This window comes from Liolophura sinensis, chromosome 13 (assembly GCF_032854445.1).
Source record: "Liolophura sinensis isolate JHLJ2023 chromosome 13, CUHK_Ljap_v2, whole genome shotgun sequence".
Lineage (NCBI taxonomy): Eukaryota > Metazoa > Mollusca > Polyplacophora > Chitonida > Chitonidae > Liolophura > Liolophura sinensis.
The window spans coordinates 29,321,655-29,349,069 of record NC_088307.1 but is presented as its reverse complement, the minus strand read 5'-3'; the positions used below and the strand labels follow the sequence as shown (position 1 = coordinate 29,349,069).

The 27,415-nt window shown below is 40.7% G+C and overlaps 2 protein-coding genes and 1 long non-coding RNA gene across 3 annotated transcripts; 2 read left to right on the top strand and 1 right to left on the bottom strand.

The window, feature by feature from the left end:
• Positions 1-1,513: 1,513 nt before the first annotated feature.
• Positions 1,514-4,080, bottom strand: LOC135480771 (uncharacterized). The gene is made up of 4 exons (XR_010445962.1): positions 4,017-4,080; positions 2,662-2,777; positions 2,207-2,344; positions 1,514-1,690 (listed from the first exon to the last, which is right to left on the bottom strand). It is a non-coding gene; the product is annotated as an uncharacterized LOC135480771 (long non-coding RNA).
• Positions 4,081-8,203: 4,123 nt separating this feature from the next.
• On the top strand, positions 8,204-13,534 carry LOC135481053 (uncharacterized). The gene is made up of 6 exons (XM_064760983.1): positions 8,204-8,251; positions 9,333-9,467; positions 9,590-9,736; positions 10,191-10,292; positions 12,753-12,891; positions 13,443-13,534. The coding sequence occupies exons 2-6, from the start codon at positions 9,381-9,383 to the stop codon at positions 13,532-13,534; spliced, it is 567 nt and encodes a 188-aa protein (XP_064617053.1). The 5' UTR covers positions 8,204-8,251; positions 9,333-9,380.
• Positions 13,535-24,633: 11,099 nt separating this feature from the next.
• On the top strand, positions 24,634-27,104 carry LOC135481052 (uncharacterized). The gene is made up of 4 exons (XM_064760982.1): positions 24,634-24,742; positions 24,864-25,010; positions 26,665-26,766; positions 27,021-27,104. The coding sequence occupies exons 1-4, from the start codon at positions 24,656-24,658 to the stop codon at positions 27,102-27,104; spliced, it is 420 nt and encodes a 139-aa protein (XP_064617052.1). The 5' UTR covers positions 24,634-24,655.
• Positions 27,105-27,415: the final 311 nt, after the last annotated feature.

The following is a 27,415-nucleotide window of genomic DNA, read 5'->3' as shown; positions in this document are numbered from 1 at the left end:
AGCAGCCAGTAGGTAGGAAGTCCAGAGCAGAACCTTCCAATATGGCTGCCTAGAGCGTGGTCCAGGAACTCAGCAGGAATTGTTTCCCCTGATTTTACTTTGTTCAGTGTCAACGTCTTCTCACTTGGCTCACTGGCTGCCTGCAAAAGTTTCATAATGATTGTATCCAAAACACAAACTCAGCCCAAACGCCGGATCAACTTAACACCGTTTCAGATATCTGGGATATATCAGTCTCCGTCCTCAAGGCTATTTCACTTGTGGGTTCATTGCCAAGTCAGGTATCTGAGAGGTCTTCTGACTCAAGGCTGAGTCAAGGAGCCTTTGTTTACTATAGTGGGAAAGCTGAGACTAAAGTCTTATCTGCGTTAGATAAAATATAACCCTTGGCACTACCCAGAAGGGATAAGCAAAGCTGGACTGTCTGGATTCTGGTATCCGTACGTTTTTAATGTCTAATTATAGTGTCATGACTGTTGTCAATATAGGTGTACTGTGACCGGTCTCGTGTCTGGTGTCAGTATAATGTGATTGGATCCGGCCTCATGTCTGGTGTCAGTATACCGGGACAGAATGTGTGTGAGACATGACTGGGTGGGTATCATGTATACTGTCAGTATGCTGTGGCTGGATTCGATGTATGGGGTTGGAATCGTATCTGGTGATCCCAGTTTAAGTTTGTCGGTCAGCATGATAAAAGAAGACACAGCTGGGATGCGACAAAAACTACAATGAATGATTTCATTTTTCACACGACTCACACATTTATCCTGGGGAGCATTTGTAGTCTTGTCATACGAGATTCTCAAGGGGGTTACCACTTACATATTTGTCCTGGGCAGCAGTCTGAGCATCCTCATAAAGGATACCTGGGTGGGTTACCACTTACATATTTTTCATGAACAGCATCCTTGCGCCTCTCATACGGGATTGGGTGGGGAAGGGGGGGGGGGGGGGGCGGGGTACCACTTATATATGTCCAGGGCGGCAGCCTTAACCTCCTCACATAGGATACCTGGGTGGGTTACCACTTACATGTTTGACCTTGGCAGCAGTCTTAGCCCTTCTCTTATGGGATACCCATGGGGGTTACCACTTACATGTTTGTCCTGGGCAGCCGTTTCAGCCTCCTCCTTTGGGATACCAAGGGGTGTTACCACTTACACATTTGTCCTGGGCAGTATCCTTGGGCCTCTCATACGGGATTGGGTGGGGAAGGGGGGGGGGGGGGGGAGCGGGGTACCACTTATATATGTCCAGGGCGGCAGCCTTAACCTCCTCATATAGGATACCTGGGTGGGTTACCACTTACATGTTTGACCTTGGCAGCAGTCTTAGCCTTCTCTTATGGGATACCCATGGGGGTTACCACTTACATGTTTGTCCTGGGCAGCCGTCTCAGCCTCCTCCTTTGGGATACCAAGGGGGGGGGGGGGGGGTACCACTTACACATTTGTCCTGGGCAGTATCCTTGGGCCTCTCTTACGGGATTGTCGGGTTGGGAAAGGGGGGGGGGGGGTACCACTTATATATGTCCTGGGAAGAAGCCTTAACCTCCCCATATGGGATACCCAGGGGGGTTACCACTTACATGTTTGTCCTGGGCAGCAACCTTAGCCTCCTCGTACGGGGTACCCAGGGGTAGAATGAAACATTGATCTCTCTTTAAGTCCTTCACAGCCTGCAGATCCTGGATTAGACATGAACAGTATCTGTCTAACACGTGGTCTTGCATGAGGTATTTTTGACAGAGGTTAAAGATAAAGATATATAGATTATGACATTTATTTTACTTATAAATATAGCCTACTTATTTTCAATTGGTGGTCATCTTAGATCTGTAGGCCAAGTTTGCATTTCTTGAACAGAAAGCGTTCTTCTCCAGTGACAACAGTTTCGGACTACATTACCGGATGAAAAGCAAAGTAATATTGTGCTCTTCCGAAAATGTCTCTTAATCATAGCTGAACAGAAGAAAAACTGACCGTCTTAACTTTTTTTATGGTTTTATGAAGACGTACGTATAAAACTCTCTGTTATAGTAGTCTTTTAAAACAGAAGGTGTGCCAAAACGTAGAAAAAAAACTTTCATACCCAAGTACGTTTCTGAATTCCGTCGATTTCGGCATAACCAAAATTCACTGCAGAGATTTGTTTTGAACACAGAAGTTGGTGGGGCTATATCACCAACAAAATACTTGTTTACCCTGTTGAAGTCTTGTAGTGTCAAGGTGTCGTCCAGCGTTTGATCCGCTGTCCGAGTTTCCGTTATGATCACACGCTCTGCATCCTTCACCTCAACCTTCCCGGTGGATTGGAACCCCGAAATAACCAAGGAAAAGTGCTAATACAAAATATACAAGGCGAGACAAATAGTTATATACATGTAGGCCTATTATTATACAAGTGTCCTATTTTTCCACAAACCGCAAAACATACACAAGCTTTATGCTATATATATTTAAATGCGTCATAAAAACAGTAAAAAATCTAAATGAAATGAAACAAAAACAATATTTGAAGACTGGGAGACACTTTGCTATGGTGTCATACGCTAAGTCAGCTACTTTATAATGAGCTGGCTTCTCTCATAGCAATTTTCAAAAAGTAAAACATTTCGTGTCATTGTCATTGAATTTACTTTAAAACACAAACACTTACCTCGGAAGCAGGGATTTTCCGGCATCGCAGTGTTGATTTCCAAGTGAGATAACCACGACGGCCAGCATTAATCTACTCATTCCTCTGAGTGTCTTTTCTCGAATGTAATCGGGCATCTTGTGGTATGGAATAAAGCGGAAAAACACAAGAAGTTTATCTTAATCTTCGCTCTAGAAAGAATCTGTTATTTTTCATAAAATGCGGTCTTTGTTCTTCCCGGAAGTATGTTCCGTCTTTCACGTGTTGACGATAAACAAACAAACCACGTAAGTGAACATCTGATGTGTTGCTTGTATCTTATAGGTTACCTGAGCGCATTGACTTTCCTTACTATTTATGTTGCAGATTTGCCAACATTAACTTCAAAAATGTATATCTCCTACAACTGTCACGTGGTACAATGTCATACTACCACATGAAGCTTGACTTTCCTCTACAACACATGAACAAGTCAAGTCAAGGATGGACTGGAAGTGAAGTCATAAAATTTTGTTACATATACCCTTGTAGCTTCCAAGGAGGTGGAAAGTAACACTGGGCAAAAGTTATTTCAGTTCCAACAGAGACAAATTTCTGATATATTTTAACTAGCGGTAAAATAGCGGTTTAGAAATTTATGGTGTATAAGCGATAATGTCTCAATGGCAGTATTATCCAATCCGTGTTCCTTCACTCTTCAGTTCTGAGGCAAATTTTAGACCCAACTGCCCGAATTGCGCACGTGTAACCTATACAGGGCATGTCCTTCATACTGTAAGTTGCTCGAGCGCATTGTAGCCTAAATGATACGTATTAAGTCCTGTCCCACAAAGTGGAAAACTTACAAAGAGACTCACTTAATTAAAGACATTTTGTGTTTTACCCCGGACAATCCGGCGTCACCCACCGATAAACCTGTCGTGCAATTTGTACATTTCCGAGTTCACACAAACAATAAATAAATAAATAAATAAATAAATAAATACATGAATAAATAACCTGTTAAATATGTAAAAATTACAGAATTCCTGGCTCAATAAAAGGTACAGAATTTTTGGTTCTGTAAAAAGTACAGAATTCTTGGTTCTGTAAAATGTACATTATTCCAGGTTCTATGAAAAGTACAAGATCCCAGGTTCTATAAAAGCACAGAATTCCAGTTTCTGTAAAATGTACATGATTCCCGGTTCTAGAACCATATTAGAAATATTTGAACAGCAATAAACCAAATATAAACTTGGAAAATACATGCAAAATAAATGTACATGTATACCATGTTTTTATGTTTCGATAAACGACTGTCGGATTGGTGATAAATTGTCCATTCATTAGTAACTTATCTCTTAGCAGTATTGACAGATTAAGCTTAGTCTGACCTTTTAGGTGTACCGTGCTTCTGTTTTCGTGTCTCTGACTCTCTCGAAGTCACCAAAGGTCCAGTCACGCTTCTCAGTATCGAGTCAGATGTTTGCCACGGATTTTAAACATTTCATCACGGAAGTGGGTTTGTAAACAACGCGTCCTTATTGATAAATTTGATAAAAGTTTACACAAAACAGGCGTCTCGAACCTTGGACTGTCTGTGGCTTATAGGAGAGTTTATTGTTGTAAATTTTTTGAGTCAATTGCCGTGAGATAACCAGCTCGTAGTCGGCGTCAACACTCTGCTTGAACTATTACGATTTTAGGCTAAGTGCTGAGTATAGATATAGCACAGATAAAAAAAACTTGTATAGTGTGGTAAATAGAGATACTTAACAAAGAACTTTTAAAACGAAAAAGCAAAACTAAAACTATTTTACTATGTATAATATTGATAATATTGTAATGCATTCTTGTGAGAACACTGGTCCTTTGTAAAGATTGTAAGCAAAACTTGCCGCGATGCATACAATTCGAGACAACATACCTAAACAAGCATTCAGTGCCAAGCCCATAAGAGCGCTTTGGCCACTTTATGGGTTGTTATATCATAATGCTACTACAAGGTCAGTTCATCCATGTTTATGTTATTTGTACCATCCTACCCAATATATATTGAAAGAACACATCATTCCAGAAGGTGGTAAAGCTTCAAAGCTGTCCAAAATAAGCACATGTGAAATGAGTATTGCTCTTGAAATTCCAGCATCTCAAGAGTTTTTCACTTCTGTCATGACGGTCAGGTTTATGGGCAAAGGGAACAGAAGTGCCTGGGGTAAAGCACCGACTTCTGGGGCAAAGGAAATCCAAGTGCCTGGGGTAGATCCCCGATATCTGGGACAAAGGGAAAAGAAGTGCCTGGGATAAAGAGCCGACTTCTGGGGTAAAGGGAACAGAAGTGCCTGGGGTAAAGCACGGACTTCTGATGTAAAGGGAACAGAAGTGCCAGGGGTAAAGCACCGACTTCTGGGACAAAGGAAATCAAAGTGCTTGAGGTAAAACATCCACTTCTGGGTCAAAGGAAACCAAAGTGCGTGGGGTGAAGCACCGACTTCTGGGGTACAGGGAGCAGAGGTGCCTGGGGTAAAGCACGGACTTCTGGGGTAAAGGGAACAGAAGTGCCCGGGGTAAAGCGCCGACTTCTGGGCAAAGGAAACACAAGTGCCTTGGATAAAGCGCCGACTTATGGGGAAAGGGAACATAAGTGCCTGGGGTGAAGGAAACCGAAGTGCCTGGGGTAAAACACCGACTTCTGGGGCAAAGGGAACCGAAGTGTTTGAGGTAAAACATCCACTTCTGGGTAACAGGGAGCAGAACGTGCCTGGGGTAAAGCACCGACTTCTGGGCAAAGGAAGCACAAGTGCCTTGGATAAAGCGCCGACTTATGGGGCAAAGGGAACATAAGTGCCTGGGGCAAAGGAAATCCAAGTGCCTGGGGTAAAACACCTAATTCTGGGGTAAAGGAAACCGAAGTGCCTGGGGTAAAGCACCGATTTCTTGGGCAAAGGGAACCGAAGTGTTTGAGGTAAAACATCCACTTCTGGGGTAAAGGGAGCAGAAGTGCCTGGGGTAAAGCACGGACTTCTGGGGCAAAGGAAACCAAAGTGCTTGAGGTAAAACATCCACTTCTTTGTCAAAGGAAACCAAAGTGCCTGGGGTAAAGCACCGACTTCTGGGGTAAAGGAAACTGAAGGGCCTGGGGTAAAACACCGACTTCTGGGGTAAAGCACCGACTTTTTGGGTAAAGCACTGACTTCTGGGGTAAAGCACTGACTTTTGGTGAATTTCTCACAAACCTTTACATACAGACATGCGTACGATATTGATGGAAGACAAGTGGTTCTTAACCGATATAGAGATAAAGCTGGACTTCGGAAATACCCCATCCAAAGCACGATTTGAACCCACATCGTTTTTGTCCTATACACTGAAAGGGAAGTACCTTCACAACATAACCACTGCCAGCTTTATAAGCAGGAAGGGTAGATATTTAACTGTCAGACATTCAGTTCTGCTGCGAGATTTCAAATGGGCACTCACATCTGATTAATGTGCAAGTTCGGAGTATAGATACGTATACTGATGTCGAAGCTACTGGTAATAAACCATTACATATCTGTTTTAAGTATTTACAGTGAAATTAATATTGTAAATCATGCTTTTGATGCGAATTATTCAGCACCGTCCTTTGTCGCCATAATGCGATAATAATTAGGAAATTACACGACGAATCAAACTGAACTAGAATTATGGTGTAGAAGTGGGTCCATTATCATGCTGTCAGGTGCAGAAACAATGGGCATGTTCGTAACTGTTTCTGCTGCATCAGGGCTACTTTATGTTGACACTTCATCGGACAGATTCCCCAGTATAGATAAATTGCTTGGGCGTTCCTTGTTACTTACATGTATTTGTATGTGCATTTTATTGAGACATTACACCTACATTTCAAATGAGGCTAAACTAACTGTAAATAAAGATAGCATTTTCTCTTCCATGACATATACATCGTCTTCATTGACTATCGAGGTTACACGACTGACGGTGTTTATGCTTTCTGGGGCATTTTATGGCGTATAATTTTGTGTGTAGACCAACTGTCTGTAAACAAGCGGTCTAAAGTTCACTTATTCCTTTTATCACATTGTTTGTACCATACTGGGATGGACAGCGGTGTAATCATTTGAATTTATTTATTTATGTGAATGGTGTTTTACGCCGTACTCATGAATATTTCGCTTATACGAAGGCGACCAGCATTATGGTGGAAGGAAACAGGGAAGAGCCCGGGGGAAACCCACGACCATCCGCAAGTTGCTGGCAGACCTTCCCACGTACGGCCGGAGAGGAAGCCAGCGTGAGCTGGAATTGAGCGCACAGTGATGTAACTGTTTGAGCGGGATTATTGTTCGACTTGGTGTTACGCTCAGGAATCGCCATAAATACTTGGTGATCATACCAAGCTTGGTGAAATAATCATAGGCTGTCTCTAGTTCTAATCACACACGATTAGAAGAAGGGTGTGCTATTTAATTTTGACAGAAAGATGTTACGATAAGCTTTTTTTCCACATGCTGTTGTGGCTAGTTCTTCTTTTCAAAATGAAGGCAAGAAAAGTTATTGACTCGTACATTGTCAACGAGCGTTGCTGTCTACCCGCACGTGCGTAACTGATACAGAAAAACTATGTAATGCTTGATACTGAGTTCCTCGCCTGTTCGACAAATAGGTCAGCTTATCAAAGTATGATTAAGCAAGCTAAGGCTCCGAATTTTCTCTGAATTGTGACAGTTTCACAGCTTTTGGCAGTTATTTACAGAATTTGATTCAATTGTATTTTATAAGTAAGCCAATGATAAACGTGGGGTGGAATATTCATTGGCTAAGTACTTCATGTCTCCATGTATGGTCATCTGCTAAGGTCATTTGCAGAGGCACAAGCCCAGGTCCAAAGGAGCAAATCATGCCTGACGAGTGAGATTTCATAAAATGTTTCCCAGGTTCTCATATTCAAGTTGCATGGACCTGCCTTTGTGCCCTTTTGGACATATTTGTATGCTGTTCATTAAGTGCGCTTTGTAAAACTGTAGAAAAACAAAACTATGGTACAGACTAGCACAAAGCTAGAGGCGCAATGTTACATGTAGTTCAAGGGTATTTTTTCGGCAACTGGTTTGAAGAATTCATGCTTACGATCCCTATTTCTGTATCTCCAAACAAAACTGTAGACGACACCCTCAACTAATCTTGACCTGAAATCATTCAGTACGTTTTTGACAGACATAAGAGATAACTCTTCGAAATTGTTAGACTTTGGACAAATATATGATCTCCACTGGACGCGTTAAAAGTTTCTACGCGGTTGTTGACAAGACAGCAAAAGTTAATGCCCGCGCCTGGTCAAATAACAAAGGTCGATTTGTGATCAGCGTATTTACGCCGTCAGAAATGGGTAAGTCTTGAATCTGATTCGTGATAGCTTCAGTTTTACACAACCTTGAAATGCTTGTGAAAAAAAGGTCAAAACAACAGTTCTCTTGACACAAAATCGTTTGGTTATCAGCGGAGACAAATCTACGCCATAACAATTTCTTTTTTGCCTATAAAAACTGGGGAAAACTATCCGACAATTTATTTTGAGGGTGTCGAAAAAGCCACTTGGACAAGAACGGAAGAGGTCTATGCTTCGGTAAGACGTACTTCACACTAAAGATAGCAGCTCTTGATCTATCCATCTTGTATAGGCAAGAACAGAAGAGGTCTACGCTTAGGTAAGACGTACTTCACACTAAAGATACCAGCTCTTGATCTATCCGTCTAGTATAGACCAGAACGGAAGAGGTCTATGCTTAGGTAAGACGTACTTCACACTAAAGATACCAGCTCTTGATCTAACCGTCTAGTATAGACCAGAACGGAAGAGGTCTACGCTTAGGTAAGACGTACTTCACACTAAAGATAGCAGCTCTTGATCTATCCGTCTAGTATAGACCAGAACGGAAGAGGTCTACGCTTAGGTAAGACGTACTTCACACTAAAGATAGCAGCTCTTGATCTATCCGTCTAGTATAGACCAGAACGGAAGAGGTCTACGCTTAGGTAAGACGTACTTCACACTAAAGATAGCAGCTCTTGATCTAACCGTCTAGTATAGACAAAAACGGAAGAGGTCTACGCTTAGGTAAGACGTACTTCACACTAAAGATATCAGCTCTTGATCTATCTGTCTAGTATAGACAAAAACGGAAGAGGTCTACGCTTAGGTAAGACGTACTTCACACTAAAGATACCAGCTCTTGATCTAACCGTCTAGTATAGACCAGAACGGAAGAGGTCTACGCTTAGGTAAGACGTACTTCACACTAAAGATAGCAGCTCTGGATCTAACCGTCTAGTATATGCCAGAACGGAAGAGGTCTACTCTTAGGTAAGACGTACTTCACACTAAAGATAGCAGCTCTTGAATGAAGACATCCAGATTCCGCCACATTAAAATAGCATTGCCTACTGCCACACGGGCTGCTCAAAATTTCTATTTAATTTGATTTCATTTGTGCCTTATGACATATTTAAATAAATTTTCCTCATTAGAAAATGTTCTTATTCGTCGAGATCCTGTGGCCGAACAACAGAAAGACAAAAAACCTAACTACGCTCCACTTCCTGCTGAAAAGAGACGTGACTGAAAGATGTAAAATTTCTTGTCAAAGTAATATGTTTAATTTCTCGCCAAATGTTCTAAGCTAAAGTTTTTGTATTTTTGACAGCAGTTGGTGTCCGAAAAGAAACAGTCGATTCTTGTCAGATCTAGATTAAAAATGATGAGGAGTTGCCTGCTGTTCGTGGCTACCTCCCTTCTTTACGGGACTTGCACAGGTTTGCCTGTGGAAACGCCTACACCTAAGGTAAGAGGTCGAGTCGATAGTCAACATTGATAGGAGACAAAGTGAACAGACGGTGTTTGTTTTTGAATAAGTTGCCGAACATACAGACAACTTAAAGCGGTATCAAACTCTCAACGTTTCAGGTGATATTCTGGGTACGAAAGGTTGGTGACATCAAAATCCACGAGTCCGTGGTGATCGACGAGAAAGAGAGGACGATTCTGATGATCTCCTCTGAAGCTTACAAGAACAACCAGAACAACTCACTGGCTCTTCACGATTATCAAACGGTGAGTAAACATTACAAGTACAACCTTTATTTATTTTCAATAAGAGTGTTACTTTAGAATTGGTACTTTGTGTTTGTAGTATAGTTCGTGTAGTATAGATACTTGTGTTCCATTCCAAGATACAGCTATAGTTTGATAAGTAATGATACTTGGGTTTCATTCCAAGATACAGCTATAGTTTAATAAGTAACGATACTTGGGTTTCATTCCAAGATACAGCTATAGTTTGATAAGTAACGATACTTGGGTTTCATTCCAAGATACAGCTATAGTTTGATAAGTAATGATACTTGGGTTTCATTCCAAGATACAGCTATAGCTTGATAAGTAATGATACTTGGGTTTCATTTTAAGGTTTAAGTAGTTCCACGCACGAAAAAGAGCATGCAAAATATCTATAAGCAGTAGTATGCCTTCACTGTAAGATATTTAACTTTTGTTCGAATTGTTTCAGGGCAACGTGGCCTTGCGGGACTTCGATGCCAACTTATGTTTTGTGGGAAAAATCCAGACGCCGGACTTCGAAGATGTGAAGGTTATTCTGGAAAACAGGGAGGTAAAGATTTAAGGCTGAGGCCAAGAAACAATACTGAAGTCGTTAGGTCAATGTCAATACGCTCACAAGTGAGTGTTGTAAACGACAATATCTGTAGTAATTAGGGGTCCACATAGGTGGGTAGGACGCCAGCATGCATGTATTATTACTGTCACGATTGTTATGAGTGGCTCAATCCATCAAGCTTGAAAAAGCTTTATTGTTTTTTGTTTTGGGATGTCCACGCCGTCCTGGCGGGATGCCTATTGAAATTGGTAAGATTACTATTCTTGGTTAATTTCAAACCCCAGCATCACCAGAAACTGGCAAAGATGAATAAACCAAAGTCAACAGTAAAAGTAATGAACAAACTTTTGCTTGTTTGCAATTTTTGATGGGTCACGCAGTTTGGCATCCTTTTTGAATTTTTTTAGAAAACCGCTTATCCCAACAGGTTGAAATTCGATAAGCTCTTTCACGGTTAGTAATGCCTAATTAAATTGTAAAAACGTATGATTTCCAGATGTAAATTAGTATTATTTTTTCATTTATGTGACTGGTGTTTTACGCCGTACTGAAGATTATTTCACCTACACGAGGACGGACAGCATTATGGTGTAAAGAAACCACGCAGAGCTCGGCGGAAACCGACGACCATCCGTATTTATTTTATTTATTTATTTGATTGGTGTTTTACGTCGTACTCAAGAATATTTCACTTATACTACGTCGGCCAGCATTGTGGTGGGAGGAAATCGGGCAGAGCCCAGGGGAAACCCACGACCTTCCGCAGGTTGCTGACAGACCTTCCCACGTGCATCCGGAGAGGAAGCCAACTTGAGTTGGACATGAGACGTTCCTGGTTCATTGCGTAGCGTTGGCACGCTAATCAAACCGGATATGTCACAAGGCTGTAAAATACGCCACGTTCAGTTTTGAAGGCCTCACTGTTTCACAGTTTGCAGCACAAGAATGAAAACTATCAACGTTAGAATGATCGAACCTATACCCAATTTTAGCCCGTGATATGGAACCTTTTCTACAGTTGGTCAGGCAACCATGTATCATTCCCGTCGGCGAATAGACTGTTAGCAGTAAACCTGTGGGTACAATACAGTAACACCGGAATGTAAAAACAATGTATTCGTTCCTTTCACTGGTTTTAGACCTAGTCCCACTGCGTATACCATTTACAAGTCTCAGGTTCAAATCAAGTTTACTCGTCTTCATTATTAAAACTTTTTCCTTCTCTTTGCTGTTTCATTATCTTGAGCACAATATATGCACCAGGCTACCTGAAATGGTAACACGCTAGTTGCGTGGATCCCCGCAATGCTGATGGAGAAGATCTTAAATTTTAATTCTCGAGAGTTTTTTTCCAGTTTTCCTGTTAATCAAAGTTTCCGTGTCCCGTTGGCCTTCTTACAGATTGTAAACTTGCACAGAATTGTCCTCAGAATTGACCTTTTTAGGAGCTTAATTTTCTTCAATTTTATGCAATGTTAGTTGTAAAAATGTTCGTCAGGTCATGCAGTATATTTCTTCATATTTTGTTTCGTTTTCGCGGTAAGGGTATCATAAATTGAGGCAAATTTAATCTCTTTAGATGTAACATTTGACACTAAATCTAAATATGACAATCTTATCCTAAATTTTCAAGACGTTGCAAAAAGTTCGAAAAACCCATTGAAAATTCCACAGAAGATCGCCTTACATGAACCATGACATGTCAGATTCAGGGGTACATATGCCATGCTATAATATATACATAGATTTTCACACATATCCTTCATTATGAAATCAATACATTATGCCTTTATGACTTGAATGATGGGATTTGTACTAAACAGTAGCCCATGCTCTGACTTTTCAGAAATATGTGAACCAATTTGATGAACGATCAATAGTCTTTGTTTGTAGTTATCTTAATGATAGCAGCTTTGAGTTGTTGGCTGAAAGTCTGATCTCTTCAACTAAAAAGTTTTACTTAACTTGGAGACTTCATGTAAGAAGTTATGAATTTGACCATAAGTGAAATACCCTTTCTTCCCCCACGAATTCTCTCCAGGTTAAAAATAAAGGGCAGAAAGTACCATGCGTAAGTTAGTTTCATTATCTTTATCCATAAAGGTTAACAGTGATTTAAAGCTACCAGCTCTTTGATATAGCACTACAATGAAATTCGTAGGATAACTTTCCTAGAGTTGAAACCTGTTTTGAACATGAATTGCGAACGAGTTAAATGAATCCGAGTTGTTGTTTTTTTAACAGACCAGAGGAGATCAAAAGAGGCAGCTGATATAGTGTTAATCCCAATTGTATGCGCCCAGTACGTACTTTGTCACTGTACCCATCATCTTAGATTAACAAGCGGTAAAACTACACCATCACAAGTCTAATTACTATAATTATTTTTTCGGGGATATTCACGGTATTTGCCACAGGTGTTCCTAGCATGTATATGCTTCTATTTATGAACAGGGAAAGGAGCTCCCCCTTCAAGATGTAAAAGACGCCCACGTAAACCCAAAAATCCTGACGTCATCAGAGCTGGGCCCGAGGTTGAGTCACTTTTGTGAAGGAGTACCAGCGCTTTGGTTCGATATCGAACAGAAGCGAAGTACGTCACAGAGGAGAGCTGAATTTTGCGTGAAGTATATTGCATGTAGTATATATGCAGCTACCAGGTTTGTAATAATATGACTTGATAACATCAAGTTAGCACTTCGTGCACTTATCGGCACTTCAAAACGTCGTGCCGATAAACCAAGAACTATGTCTATAAGGAACATCTTGACTACTGTACTTCTTCAGTAACTTAATACGCCATTCAGTAGTAGTCAGGCTACCACCCAATAGGCGTAAACACCTATATATTAAACTATGTATAAATACTTTGGGCTAAAAGATTTCCAAAATGTGACAGATATATTTTAATTATTTCACCGGGCTATGCTATCAGTTTCTACCATTTATTATCCTGATAGCCATCGTAAGACGTTCATCACATAAGTATCTTAATCGCCCTCCAGTCAGCTTTAGTGGTGGAGTCCATAGACAGGTCTCCTCACATAATGCCACAGCCAAGTAAATGAACGCATATACTGACGTGGAATTAAGAAAGAAAATTTTTGTACGTGCTTGATAATGTTGTATCCTCTCCCAAAACAGGGCTAAAGAGAAATAATTCTGGCGAGCGTTTGGCGTGCATAGCGTGCACAGCGAACATGCAGATCCCCAATATTGTCGCCACATGGAAGTGAAGACCCTCAGCGAAAGGTCATCTCAAAGTTGACTAATAAGACGCCTGTGCAATCACCTTAGCCTGTCTTGTTTCAACTGCTGTCGGGAAGAAATGTGTACATGTATGTAACAGAAAAATAATGTTCCAAAGAATGTCTTGTTTACAACTGGGATTTCGCCCGAGTTACCCGTTTCTGGAACGACCAAGAGAAAACTATAGTTTAAACTTTCTTCACTTAATTTCTCTGAAATTTTTGTCACTAAATTTGAATGAAATTATATATTTTAGTTTATTTTGGGTTCTGTGTGGAAAATATTAATAATGTTAAATAGCAGTGATGTGAATAAAGAGTTTTCCCATTTTACTTTTGCCTGTGGATGACATTTACTGGTGTAATCTGTAATCATGGTCACGGCCGAACCACTCCAATATCTAATACACGGTGAGTGAGTAAGTGCTTGGGGCTTAACGTCGTGCTTAACAATTTTCCTGACATATGATAACGAAGGAGTAATGTGCATCATTGTTGTAGGACGGATTTCCACCGGTATTTTATCTAGAGCTGCCTCACTGAGACTTACCAAAGCCATTATACTGATACGGGTCAAACAGTTGTTGCGATATTCGCGCAGTACTGAACGCCAAGCGAGAAAGTTACAGCTTCCTCCTTTAAGATCTCATATTTGACCCGAACCAGGATTGACCCTGGTCTTTTTTCTCTGTCAGTGCTTTCACTGTTTAATTTGTTAGAAAAATCTCCAGAACAAGTGTCTTCAAGCACGTACGAGAGGCTCTCTTGTGCCTTTCTATATTGTATCATCTGGGCACAGCGTATCTTACGTGTAGGGGTGTGGCGTCAAGTAGCGAGTAGGTCAGGAGATCCGATCAGAGCCTCCCAATATGGCGGCTGATAGATTGGCTCAGCGAACGTTACATAGTGTTTAAAAAAACACTGAGAAATTGGCATTTGAAACCTTTTTTCAGCTTAACCCAGTTTTGACCCTCACAAACACACAGAGAAGCAAAACATGGAAAAGCGGTGCGTGTCTTTGACATGAAAAGGCTAGTCTGCACCCGCGTAAAACGTACAGCGGTCAGGTTACTGGCGGAGGAATCTAACAGGACTGAGAGGAAACATTCGCTAGATACCTTCGCTAGGGACCTTCTGACATAAGTTTGAGAAAATCATCTGGGGAACGAGTCTTCTAGGACCCTTTTGTTGTTTTATAGCCAGATGCATGATACTGAAATGCGGTTTGCCTTCGAAAGAAACAATACAGCGTTTGAACTTTCTGGCACCACCACCAGCAACCTCCAAATGGTCGTAGGTTTCCCATGGGCTCTGCCGGTTTGCACCCCCCCCTCAACCCCCCCCCCCCCCCCCCACCCCCCACCATACTGTTGGATGCTGCCGTACAAGTGAAATATTCTTGAGTACAGCGTAAAACACCAAATAAGTAAATTAATGAATATTTGTCACCAACAAAAGACATGTTAATATTCGGATTCAGTGTTCGACTCTTGGTACCTTGCAGCTTGGCGGTACGCAACAGGGAATAAGAAAGGCCCTAGTTAATATCGTGTCCATATACTCTGACCGGCCCGGATAGCACAGTTGGTAGAGCGCCCGCTTCGGGACCGGTAGATCCAGGATCAATCCTTGATCGAGTCACACCTAAGACTTTAAAAGAGGAAGTTGTAGTTTCCTCGCTTGGCGTTCAGCATGAAGGGGATAGTGCAACGACTGGTTGACCCGTGTCAGTATAATGGCTCGGGCGGGGCGGCTTACTTGCCTTCGGTAAGTCGTCTCAGTGAAGCAGCACTAAATAAAAGAGCGGTGGAAATCCGTCCTGCATCAAGGAGGCACATTACACGTACATGCACCCTAATGATTCCTTCGTCGTCATATGACTGAAAAATTGTTGAGTACGACGTTAAACCCCAAGCACTCACTCACTCCATATACTCTGATCGGAATTGGGTGTTATTAGTTAAGTATTTCTGAATATGGCGAGGAGGCTGGTGACGGTACTGTCGATTTCATGTCTTCTGCCCTTGCACTCTGACTGGATCGGGGGTCATGTGAAGTGTCGACTGAACTCGGTGTCATGTCTGGTGTCCGTGCACTTTGACTAGATCCGGGTCCTTAACTGTTCACGGTGAGCGCAATTAGTGTCGTGTGAGGTGGCGGCAATGTAAGCACGTCGACTTAGGCACCAGTCTGTTACATGAAGACATTGTAATACTGGTCTCTCTTCAGGTTTTTACAGATTGTAGCTCATGGGCTAGAGAACAACAATGGCCACGTAACATCAAATAGTGGGCTTTAGCAGATAAAGTAACTGTTATGACATCAATTGTCCTTCCGGACAAACGATAAGTAGGAAATTCTGCCCGACAAATAGAGCAAGTGCATAACAATAGGGCTGATTAAATGTATTTGTCATTTTCATTTAGATACGTGTATATGGTGGCGATGAGTTTTATAAGTGGTGAAATCCGGGGAAATCTAACCAAAGGATTCACATCAACTCAAACCTAAACAGTTGGTTGTTATTCGGAGGTTTTCAGCCCTCGGCGAATGTCCGCCATTTTTCCGGCAGGGAATTCGGCTTATACATACGACGAAGAGCTATGTGTCACGTGACAAGGTCGATACCACCAAGAGAGCATATGGTGGATGCTAAGCAACACTCACCATTGTAACATCGTCCACTATGTCAGACTATGAATTCGATGCAATGGAAAAAACACTTTTTAATCAGAAAAAATTGGAAAGCACGATTATTTGCATAAGCTCAGGGGAAAGGAAAATGAGTTATTCACGTGAACCCACAACATAGCCGTAGACATACTAAACTGGAGAGCCTCTGGTGTAGAAATGTCAATTGGGAGTAATACATGAAAACACAAATCAGAAACACAATGTCCACCCGATTAGACAGACACGATGCAGACCCAATTAGACAGACGAAATGCCAACCCGATTTGACAGACGCAATGCCCAACCGATTAGACAGACGCAAAGCCCACCGATTAGGCAGACGCAATAACCACCAGATTAGACAGGCGCAATGCCCACCGATTAGACAGGCGCAATGCCCACCGATTAGACAGACGCAATGCCCACCTGATTTTGCAATGTCCACTCGACTTGACAGACTCAATGCCCACCCGATTTGAGAGACGCAATGCTCACCTGATTTGACAGTTGCAATACCCACCCGATTTGACAGACGCAATGCCCACCCGATTTCGTGACTGTTCAATATAAACAACTTTAATATATTCCAATGTTTAATACCTGACCCCTGGTTTACACAATACGGTCTGGGGATTCATAGACACGAAAACATTGCTTTTTCATTACTTTGTCCATTCGTGTTTAAAATGAATCTTTGTATTAGTAACTAGAGGCATGTTACATCTCCTCACACAGGGCTATACTCGTATATAATGCTGCCATTCTTATTTCGAATTCCCAGGCAGGACTTATGGCCTTCTCAGACTATTTGGTAACACGTTATTAACCTAAAAATCACATTTTGTTGGCATAAATCTTTTAATTTATTTATTCATTTGATTGTTGTTCCACACCGTACTCCAAAAATATTTCACTAATACGACGACGGTGAGCATTATGGTGGGGAAACCCACGATCATGTGCAATTTGCTGCAGACCCCCCAATCCACGATCGGGACAAGTTATATATAAACTGATAAACTAATACATTATAAATACAGCTGCTAAAGCAGCGATGCCGGGATTCAAGCTGATATTTCCATCTTTAGCATCCTCCCTTCCGGTTAACTGAATTGTGTTTTTATACGTCGGGAGAAAAACAACTTGATTAGAAAGTGTACATTCTCCTAGACACCCATTTACTTGTCGGTATTTAACACAATATGACCTTGTAATCATGCCAAACATAGTAAATCGCATGCAAAAATCTTTGAAAATCTACAAGTTCTGTATTTACTGACACAGTCAAACGGTTTTAGACACACGCAAAAGATTTTTTTTTTGGATTGGTGTTTTACGCCGTACTCAAGAATATTTCACTTATACGACGGCGGCCAGCATTATGGTGGGTGGAAACCGGGCAGAGCCCGGGGGAAACCCACGACCATCCAAAGGTTGCTGCAAGACCTTCCCACGTACGGCCGGAGAGGAAGGCAGCATGAGCTGGTCTTGAACTCACAGCGACCGCATTGGTGAGAGGCTTCTGGGTCATTACGCTGCGCTAGCGCGCTAACCGACTGAGCCACGGAGGCCCCCACACACGCAAAAGATACATACTTTTTGAATGAAGCAAGTTTCGACTAAAACAGTTTGCCGTTACCTAACCTAAAAATGTGGGAAAATTTGACTTTTTCACAGGTTGATCGCACTGTGCAAGAAAGCTGTAAACCACAGAAAAGAAATAAGACCCAATTTGTGAGCAGCATGTCAAACTCCGTCAGGTAGCATAGGCATAATTTTGAAAATCAAACATTTTTGGTCACGTAATAAATTTGGTATCGGTGCATTCCCCCAGGTTTCAAGAAATAAATGTCATTTTTGCAAACTCAGTTTGTCGGAACATATTGTTTCTGCTCAATCGAATTAACCGTTCTCGAGAAAGACTTCTAAACTTTTTTATTGATGGCAATATGGGGGCGCAAATAGATAACGCATCTATGTATTGGCATATTGCATATTGTTGTTCTTATGTCTCGTGTCATTTGTAAAGGGTATATCATTAGTTCGGTTTCGATGACGTCATTTCTGATTTAATTAAGCGGCCACACCTTGTCGCGGGGAATTTAATGCTGTTTATCCAACATCTGTAGGGTTATTTGCAAAGGAGGTGTGAGATTTTTCGGTTTTGAAGATGTCGGTTTCGGTCCGTTAAAATGACAATTCAGTCTGTATGCATTCAATCATAATCCATAGTGTTAGTCATTTTTTTGTGGAGTTATTTTTTGCTTGGCTCTCGTATTTTGTTCACAGATAGCTGAAATTTCCTCCTGGCCATACCCTGGCGCATCTGTAGTGCAGTTTCAATCCTATTAAAATTCAAAGCCATCCATTAGTTTAAATACGTTTATTTGTCACATCATGATGTTTACAAACATTTTGTGGTATTATTTTTTTAGTTCTACTTGCATATTTTATTAATTTTGTCTTTTTTATCAATTGGTTCACTTTACACCTGTATTCACCACTGATTTCAAAATTTACGATGAGCGGATTCGAACTTGTACACAGTAATAAAAAAAAGTTGAGGGGTACAGCAATTCGAGTTTGTAAGTAGTGTGCAGGTACCAACAAGAAACATGCAAGTGCGGGGGGATTTGGTCTCTGTTATAATGATGTCGATATCCAAGTGTTAATCGTGATATCACGACATTACAGGTTCACAACAACAGTAGCATCTCTGTTTCACTGAGCCATGTAGGCCTACTGAGACCTGCATATGTTGACTTCCACTAACGTTCACTGTCACCAACAACCGCTACCAACCACCACGACCGAAATCAAGCAAAACGGTGTTCTATTATTATCTTTCATTTAACCATACATACGTACAAATAACGACAGTAGAAATTTACATGCAGGCACGAGTTACAGGTACTTTGAACCCTTAGGTACATGTTTACTTAAAACATATATCCTAACAACTTGCAACATGAATACAAAATTCTACATTTACTGAAGTTACATCTTAATGAAGTTGCACAAGCAACGACTGTTGCATAGTCATTGTACTTCTATGCAGCATGACTGTTTACACACACCGCTCTGTCAAAATGTAAGCTACTACAACAACAACAGCAGCTATAAGACAGCAGTGCTTTATCTCTGCATCCAAAACAAATATTTAGTGTTCTCCACGTTACAAACACTGAAACAAGAAAATATTTCTACCGCTCGTAGGCTTGGGCACACTGCTTGGACAATGTTCAGTCATAAAAGCTAATTAAAACACAAAGAACGCTCACATCACAAAACATCACACGTCACGAAGCTAATGGAATTATCTTCCTTTATACAGTAAGGGTATACTGTGATAAAGGACTATTTGGCCCTAACATCCTGCATGAATTGTACTGGTAATAAAGATAACAAATATGAAGAAAGTGAGTAAAGAACGCGGCAAAAAGGAAATGGAATATACTGGATTTGAACGCGAAACTTCCAGCTATCACCTACAACGAGTCTAGTAGTAAAGGCCAGTAAAGAAATTATGAGATTTTGATCCCCTGCACATAGGCAAAATAAAAGACTGAAACAATACATTGTTGCAAGGTTCATTCCGTTCCCACGATGGACTACAGTAAACAGATCCATGCAGTCTAGCACGAAGCCCTCATGTTAAGTAGCCAAAGACTTTTCCAAACAGCTGCACTGTAGTAGATTCAGTCCTGTAGGACTTTAGTTTTAAAGCATTTCATTTAAATCCAATATGGCCACCAAGTCACGTGATCGAATCAGCCCAAAATTAACGTGCACAACTTTGACTCATACCCGAAAACCTACTTAAATTTCGTGAACTTCATGACTGACCATTTTCTCTGAGAACGTGATATAATTTTGCCAATAATAATAATAATAATAATAATTATAACAATAAGAATTGGGTTTCGAGCCGAAAATCTTATTGTGTGTAAAAGCCACAATAACAACAAAAAGAACTTCAATATCATGAAGAAAGTAGGTTGGCAGATAAGACGTCACCGGGCAACTGGTAATGGTCGTAACCACTCAGCATGACTGCTAACAGTTAGACTCAATAATATGTATAGGGAGAGACATCTGTGCATCAAGAACTTTAGAACCTAAAAAAATGACGTCAAAAGTAATATTGTAATATATAAGTGTGAGAAAATTAGTAGAGGTAAACATTGCATGCAAAATTTGAAGCAATGCAAGTAGGCTCCTTGCTCATTTAAGTTCAAAATAAGATACATACTTGCATACATATATCATATATAAAGGGTCATGTATGTATATATCAGGTTCATGTATATGTATAAACGTTCTTGCACACTGTTACGAACACCGTCTATAAATATTGCATTATATTTATTTTCCTTCTGAGTGTCTGGCCTACATTTTCACCTCTGTGTACATTGTAGCCTGCACTGTAATTCAGTCGAACGTTCACGAGGCTTCGGTGTTTATGAGTTTCGTATTCCTGTACATAAAGTATACATTCTGGAAATATGTATTGGTGTCGTAAACATGTTTACGATCAAACCATCCAGAATTTTCTTTAGTTAGTCTATAAATATGTGCGAGAGAGTTGTGAAGCTCGCAGTCATTTACTCAAGTTCACTTGAGAGCAGTCTTATTTATTGTCATCCACTGTGAAGGATTTTGCTGGTTTTAGAGATTTTGGCTTTCACGCCATTTGACATACGTCATTTGTGCTCCATTTTGACCAGGCTCCTGGGTCATTACGCTAACCAACAGAGCCATATACATGTTTTCAAGAATACACACAGATAAATATACTGTTATCCATCTATATGAATGAAAATATGTGGTAAAAGGATTTCGCCGCCTCAGTCAACCGTATACAATAACTGAAGCAACTTGACTTCTAATCTGCACGCTGGCACTGGTACTATCACAGCTTTGTATTACAAGCAAGTTCAAGATCACAACATGTAGCTTAATCCGTTGTCTGAATATATGCGCTCTGTTTTGTATAAGTTCGTGAAATCAAAATAATATTTATTGCAAATATGAAGCCAGAAAGTAACACTACAATCACGCCGATAGTTCATCAGACATCTTAAGGAGTTGTTATACCTACCACAGTTGGCATCCAGAAGTACAATGACCACAAGAGGATACAATCTGTATTCTATTTACCCTTTCGTACACGCCGTTTCCGACAAACACACAGCAAGCTTACGTTTCAGATGTTCATTGTCCTTATTTTTACACGTTATTAGTGATTAAATGGACCGGGTAAGAGTAAAATCTTTTTATTCCAGCAGCTGGCCATTAATTCTGTCAGGCGTGTTACTGGTGGATTCTGATTTTAGCACAGTTTTACCCAGCTGCAAGGCTTTACACATACAATTTTTGATATATCAAGTGGTCTTGTCTTGTAACGGTCGAGCTGATGGCTAAATAAGACAGATGTTATCAACATAGATCACGTGACTGATAAAACACATACAATGTTACCACCAATACCGACTTTAGAAAGAGCAAGGTTATATTGAACATCGCAAACTTGGGGCGATGGTTAGCATGCTAACGCACCAGACTAATTCAGGAACCTCGCATGAGTGCGGTTGCCGTGAATTCGTCCAGCTCAAGCTGACTTCCTCTCGGATCGTACGTGCAAAGGTCTGCTAGAACCTTGCAGATGGCCGTGGGTTAGAACCTCGATTCCTCTCATCATAACGACACCCGTCGTGAAATTTTCTTTAGTATATGTCGTAAAACACTAATCAGTTAGAATACATCAGCATATACACAACACCAAGGACTAGTTATTGCGGCAGGCGTACAACTACTGGTGTCCACGCAATTAGTTTTAGTCTAAACCGTGAGTTTGCACTGAAAAATATCAGATGATTTGGATACCATAACGCATGGGCAAAATGAGTACAGTGTAACGAACTGTGACATAATTCAAACATTATAAACAGTTAATTAGGTTTAGAAAGAATTTGTTTTAATAGTTGAAATAAAAGACAAAATTTGTAATAATATTTCATTAAATATTTAACAAACTTGAAATTAATATTGCAAATTATGGTTTTGGTGGAAACTAAAATGCTGCAAATGAGATTAGAATTACGAAAAAACATCACCACGACTTTGTTGTTTTGTGCAAAGCGCGAGAAGTGGCCAGATGATCGTCTGCCGTCGAGATAACCGCTTATCTTTTCATGCGATACGCAAGCAATAACCATGTTCTCATGTATGAAAGCATTTCATCTGCCAGTTTTCTACAGTTGATATTTATTTGCACCTTTTTGTACATATATCTGAAAGCGATAGTTTGTCCTATATTTTTAAACTAGATTAAATCAGAGATGTAAATACACATAGTATTTTTTCTTCCGGGACATTTATCGCGTCTTGATTAGGCAATGTGGTTACGCCATTGACGACGTGCATGATGTCTCAAGAACGTTTTCGTGATATAAATTGACCATAAATGACTTTTAATCAGTGAGCCTCTACAAAGGACAACAAACTATACAACAAACAATAGGGTCACACGTTTAAATCCTACACTATTTAAAATGTTTGTATATGTGTACAACCTTTTGCTATGTTTTCGATAAAGGGGTTGCACATCCTGCACAAATCCACACGTGAAATCAAACATTTACTTACCATTCGCCAAATAAAATGGACGTTCCGGTCCTGTAATCGCAAGGTGAATGTCCAAAACGAAGTCTGATATTTACTGTAAAGGAATAAATTGAGCCATTCGTGGTAAATTTAGAAAATTTACATAAAACAGATGAACTTTAGGATATCGCTATTTATCAAATTTTATTCTCACCAGCACAAGTTTGGACACCTAGGGAAGGATATTTTAAGACTTTGTTTTTAATAATTACAATGTATTTTGAAGGAAACTGGTCACAAAAATGAAAACTGTCTACAGGGTATTGTCTATCATATTTCGTCAATGTATTTATTTGCTTTTGTTTCACACAAAACTGTAGATTTTACCCTGGACCTCAACATCCGAAACTATATTCATTCGCTGCATTTACTCGTACATGAGTGGTACCCATAGTGTTTGACTAGATTTTTACAAAACAAATGAACCCTATGTTCTTGTCGCCTTGGAACTTGTTGACGCTGGAGCTGACGAGATAACAAAGGTTAATGCCCAGGGAGAGTTCAAAACAACAAGTTCTGGTGAGTCAATGAACTCTAGTAAGGTTTATCAATAAACAGAGAATTACCTTATGTCATACCGTTTAATCATCACACGTGACAGGTGTGGCAGGAAAATCTGACTATTTATTCTGCAGCGCCCAGCGAGCCACCACAAAACTCAACAAGGCAACACTTAGGTAAGACGCGCTACAGACCAAAGATACCCGCTCTTGATCTAACAGTCTAGTGAGCCACGTAGATCAGAACGGAAGAGGCCTGTAAGGCGTACTTCAGACTAAAGATAGCAGCTCTTGATCTAATTGTCTAGCGAACAACGTAGACCACAACTGAAGAGGGCTTCGCTTATGTAAGGCGTACTTCAGACTAAAGATACCAGCTCTTGATCTAACCTTCTAGTGAGCCACGTAGATCAAAACGGAAGAGGTCTACACTTAGCTAAGACGTATTTCAGACTTAAGGTATCAGCTCTTCGTCTAACCGTCTAGCGAACAACGTAGACCAGAACTGAAGAGGGCTTCACTTATATAAGGCGTACTTCAGACTAAAGATACCAGCTCCTGATCTAACCGTCTAGCGAACTACGCTGACCAGAACTGAAGAGGGCTTTGTCTCGATATTCTAGTGTCTCTTCATCTAATATAACTAAGCCACAAAAGGCTTATTTCAAACGTTATTGAAAAGATATGATTGTTTTGGGTGTTAGATTGTATGTACATGACCAGCTAGAATAAAACCCTGACCGATTCATTTATTTGTTTATTTGATTAGTGTTTTACGCCGTACTCAAGAATATTTCACTTATACGACGGCGGCCAGCATTATGGTCGGAGGAAACCGGGCAGAACCTGGATGAAACCCACGACCATCCACAGGTTGCTGTTAGACCTTCCCACGTACGACCGGAGAGGAAGTCAACATGAGCTGGACTTGAACTCACAGCGACCGCAGTGGTGAGAGGCTGCTGGGACATTACGCTGCGCTAGCGCGCTAACCAACTAAGCCACGGAGGCCCCGAAACCATAACCGAAGAACATTGACAAGAGGCAGGATTTCAGCGGTTACGTGTGACCATTTGCGGTAATTTAGCCGAAGCAATAGAAACGCGAATTGCACATGCATTGCTGTTGAATAAGTTTATCACTGTAAATGAATGAAAATGGCCGACATTATTACTTGATTGCTGTTAGTGTTCTAAGCTGAATTCTTGTTGTTTTTACATCAATTGATGTCCACAAAGATAGCGCCGATTTAATCACACCGAGATTAAAGATGCTGAGGATTTTTCAACTATTCGTGATTACCTCCCTTCTTTACGGGGCTTCTATTGGTCACCCTGTGGAAACGCCGACATCCAGGGTAAGCATTTGTGTGACTAGCATTGATAGGAAACAAAGTGAACAGACGATATTTCCTTGGGATTGGGTCGATCGACACAGACTATGTATTGCTGTAACAATGTGTACGATGATTATTTCAGGTGATGACATGGATACGAAAGTTCGGCAACACAAGCATCCATGAGTCCGTGGTTGTCGACGACAAAGAACAGACTGTGCTGATGATATCCCCTGAGGCTTATAAGAATGACAAAGATAACTCACTGGCGCTTCACGATTTCCAAACTGTGAGTACTAACTTCACGATTACCACTGAGCATAGACGTCATGATTTCCATATGCTGAGCACTCGCGTCATGATTTCCAAAGGCTGAGCACTCGCTTAACTATTTCCTTATGGTGCGCACTGGTTTGGCGATCAACAAAGTGTGAGCACGTGTTTAATGGTGGACAAAGAATGAGTACTGGTTCGACGATCAACAAACGGAGCATACTAGTTTGACCATCAATAAACGGTGCACACTGGTTTGACGATCAACAAACGGTGCGCACAGGTTTGACGATCAACAAATGGTGCTCATTGGTTTGCCGATCAACAAACGGTGCACACTGGATTGACGATCAACAAACGGTGCACATTGGTTTGACGATCAACAAACGGTGCGCACTGGTTTGACGATCAACAAACAGTGGGCACTGGTTTGACGATCAACAAACGGTGCACATTGGTTTGACGATCAACAAACGGTGCGCACTGGTTTGACGATCAACAAACGGTGCACATTGGTTTGACCAGCAACAAACGGTGCACACTGGATTGACGATCAACAAACGGTGCACATTGGTTTGACGATCAGCAAACGGTGCACACTGGTTTGATGATCAACAAACGGTGCACATTGGTTTGACGATCAACAAACGGCGCACACTGGATTGACGATCAACAAACGGTCCACATTGGTTTGAAGATCAACAAACGGTGCACACTGGTTTGACGATCAGCAAATGGTGGGCACTGGTTTGACGATCAACAAACGATGCGCACTGGTTTCACCTTTTCTATACGGTGAGCTCTGGGTTCACAGTATTATACTTGGACCTAGCAATATGTCTTTCAGGTGGTCTTAAATAATGACCTAGGAACCCCTTACCAATGCGGTGGCTGTGAGTTCAACTCCAGCACATGCTGGCTTCCTCTCCGACCGTACATGGGAAGGTCTTTCAGCAACCTGCGGATGGTTGTGGGTTTCCCCCGCGCTCTGCCGGTTTCCTCTCAATATAATGCTGGCCGCCGTCGTATAAGTGAAATACCCTTGAATACGGCGTAAAATGCCAATCAAATAAGTACATAAATATCTTTTAAACGGTGAGCCATTCAATTTTTATCTGTGGAGAAGAGTTTTGTGATTTTAAAACAGTGTAATTGTTAAACGATACACTGTAAAAAATGTGTTGCATTCAGTCTGCATATATGGAATTAGGAGATTACATTTTGTGAAAGAAGATTCAAGCAGAATATTTGTGTTTCATGATACCAACCAATTTTGATGGAAGAAGTTTTATTATTTGATGTACATGTATTTAAAGAAAAACTTTATCCTTACTAAGAATACAAGCAAGATAGACATATATGTATGCACTATTCGCAGGAACCAATTAAGGATTTTAAATGATCTCGTCAAAACTTGATAAATAACTTGTATTTTCTTTATTTATTTGATTATGTATGTTTTTGGTGATTTACTCATGAGTTGGTTACTTATGAATTCATGTATTGTTACACGAAGATCACAGGCAAAACTTAAAACGCATAGTTGTGTGGTAATTCTAAAGCATATGTATAGTTTGACAAGCTTTCGCGTGTGATTTAGTCTTGCAAACACAAAGTGGAAATGGCAAACACTCAAAAAAGCATTTTCTTCTGTGTAAAATTTGTTTCAGGGCCAAGTGGCCTTTCTAAACTTCAAGACCGACACATGCTTTGTGGGTGAAATGCCGAAGACAGATTTCCAGTCTATGAAGACAATTCTAGAAAACATGGAGGTAAAAATTGAAGTCTTTTTAAGGTGTTAGTGTTTATGTAAGTCTAAAGACAATGATAAAAGACAGAGGGCCAGGAATTAAGGCTGTGGTGACAATGATATAGAACAGAGATTTAGTGATTTAAGACTGTAAAGACAATGTCAGAGAAAAGAGATGTGATGATTTAAAGTGAAGATTAAGCCTGTCACTGTATGTACACAGAAAAAAGGATATAGGACAGAGTTATCTAAATATCTAAAAAATCTTCAAAACAGAAAGTTTTGACAGCCAAGAAGATAAAGTTCGGCATCGAAAACATCACACTGACGGAAAATTCTCTCTTAGTAGCCACGTTGTAGCAGGCCTTATAAACTTGGAACATCACGAGCGCTGAAAGCGTCACGTGATTATTGGCTGTCACATCAAAAAACCTGACAGCTCTCGATTGCCAGTGTGGATTCTTGTAGTAGATAGACATATATCAATACCATAAATCGGATTTTTCGGTTACTTTAAATGATGGTGATGCATTTCGAACCACACATTTATGAGCAGGGAACTGAAAACGGCTTTCCTGGAACAGTGTGTACATGTTGGGCTGGAGACTGCAGTAAACCGCCTCGGGAGAGTCGTTGCTTCAAGAATAAATGGCGACGTTGCATTATATTTC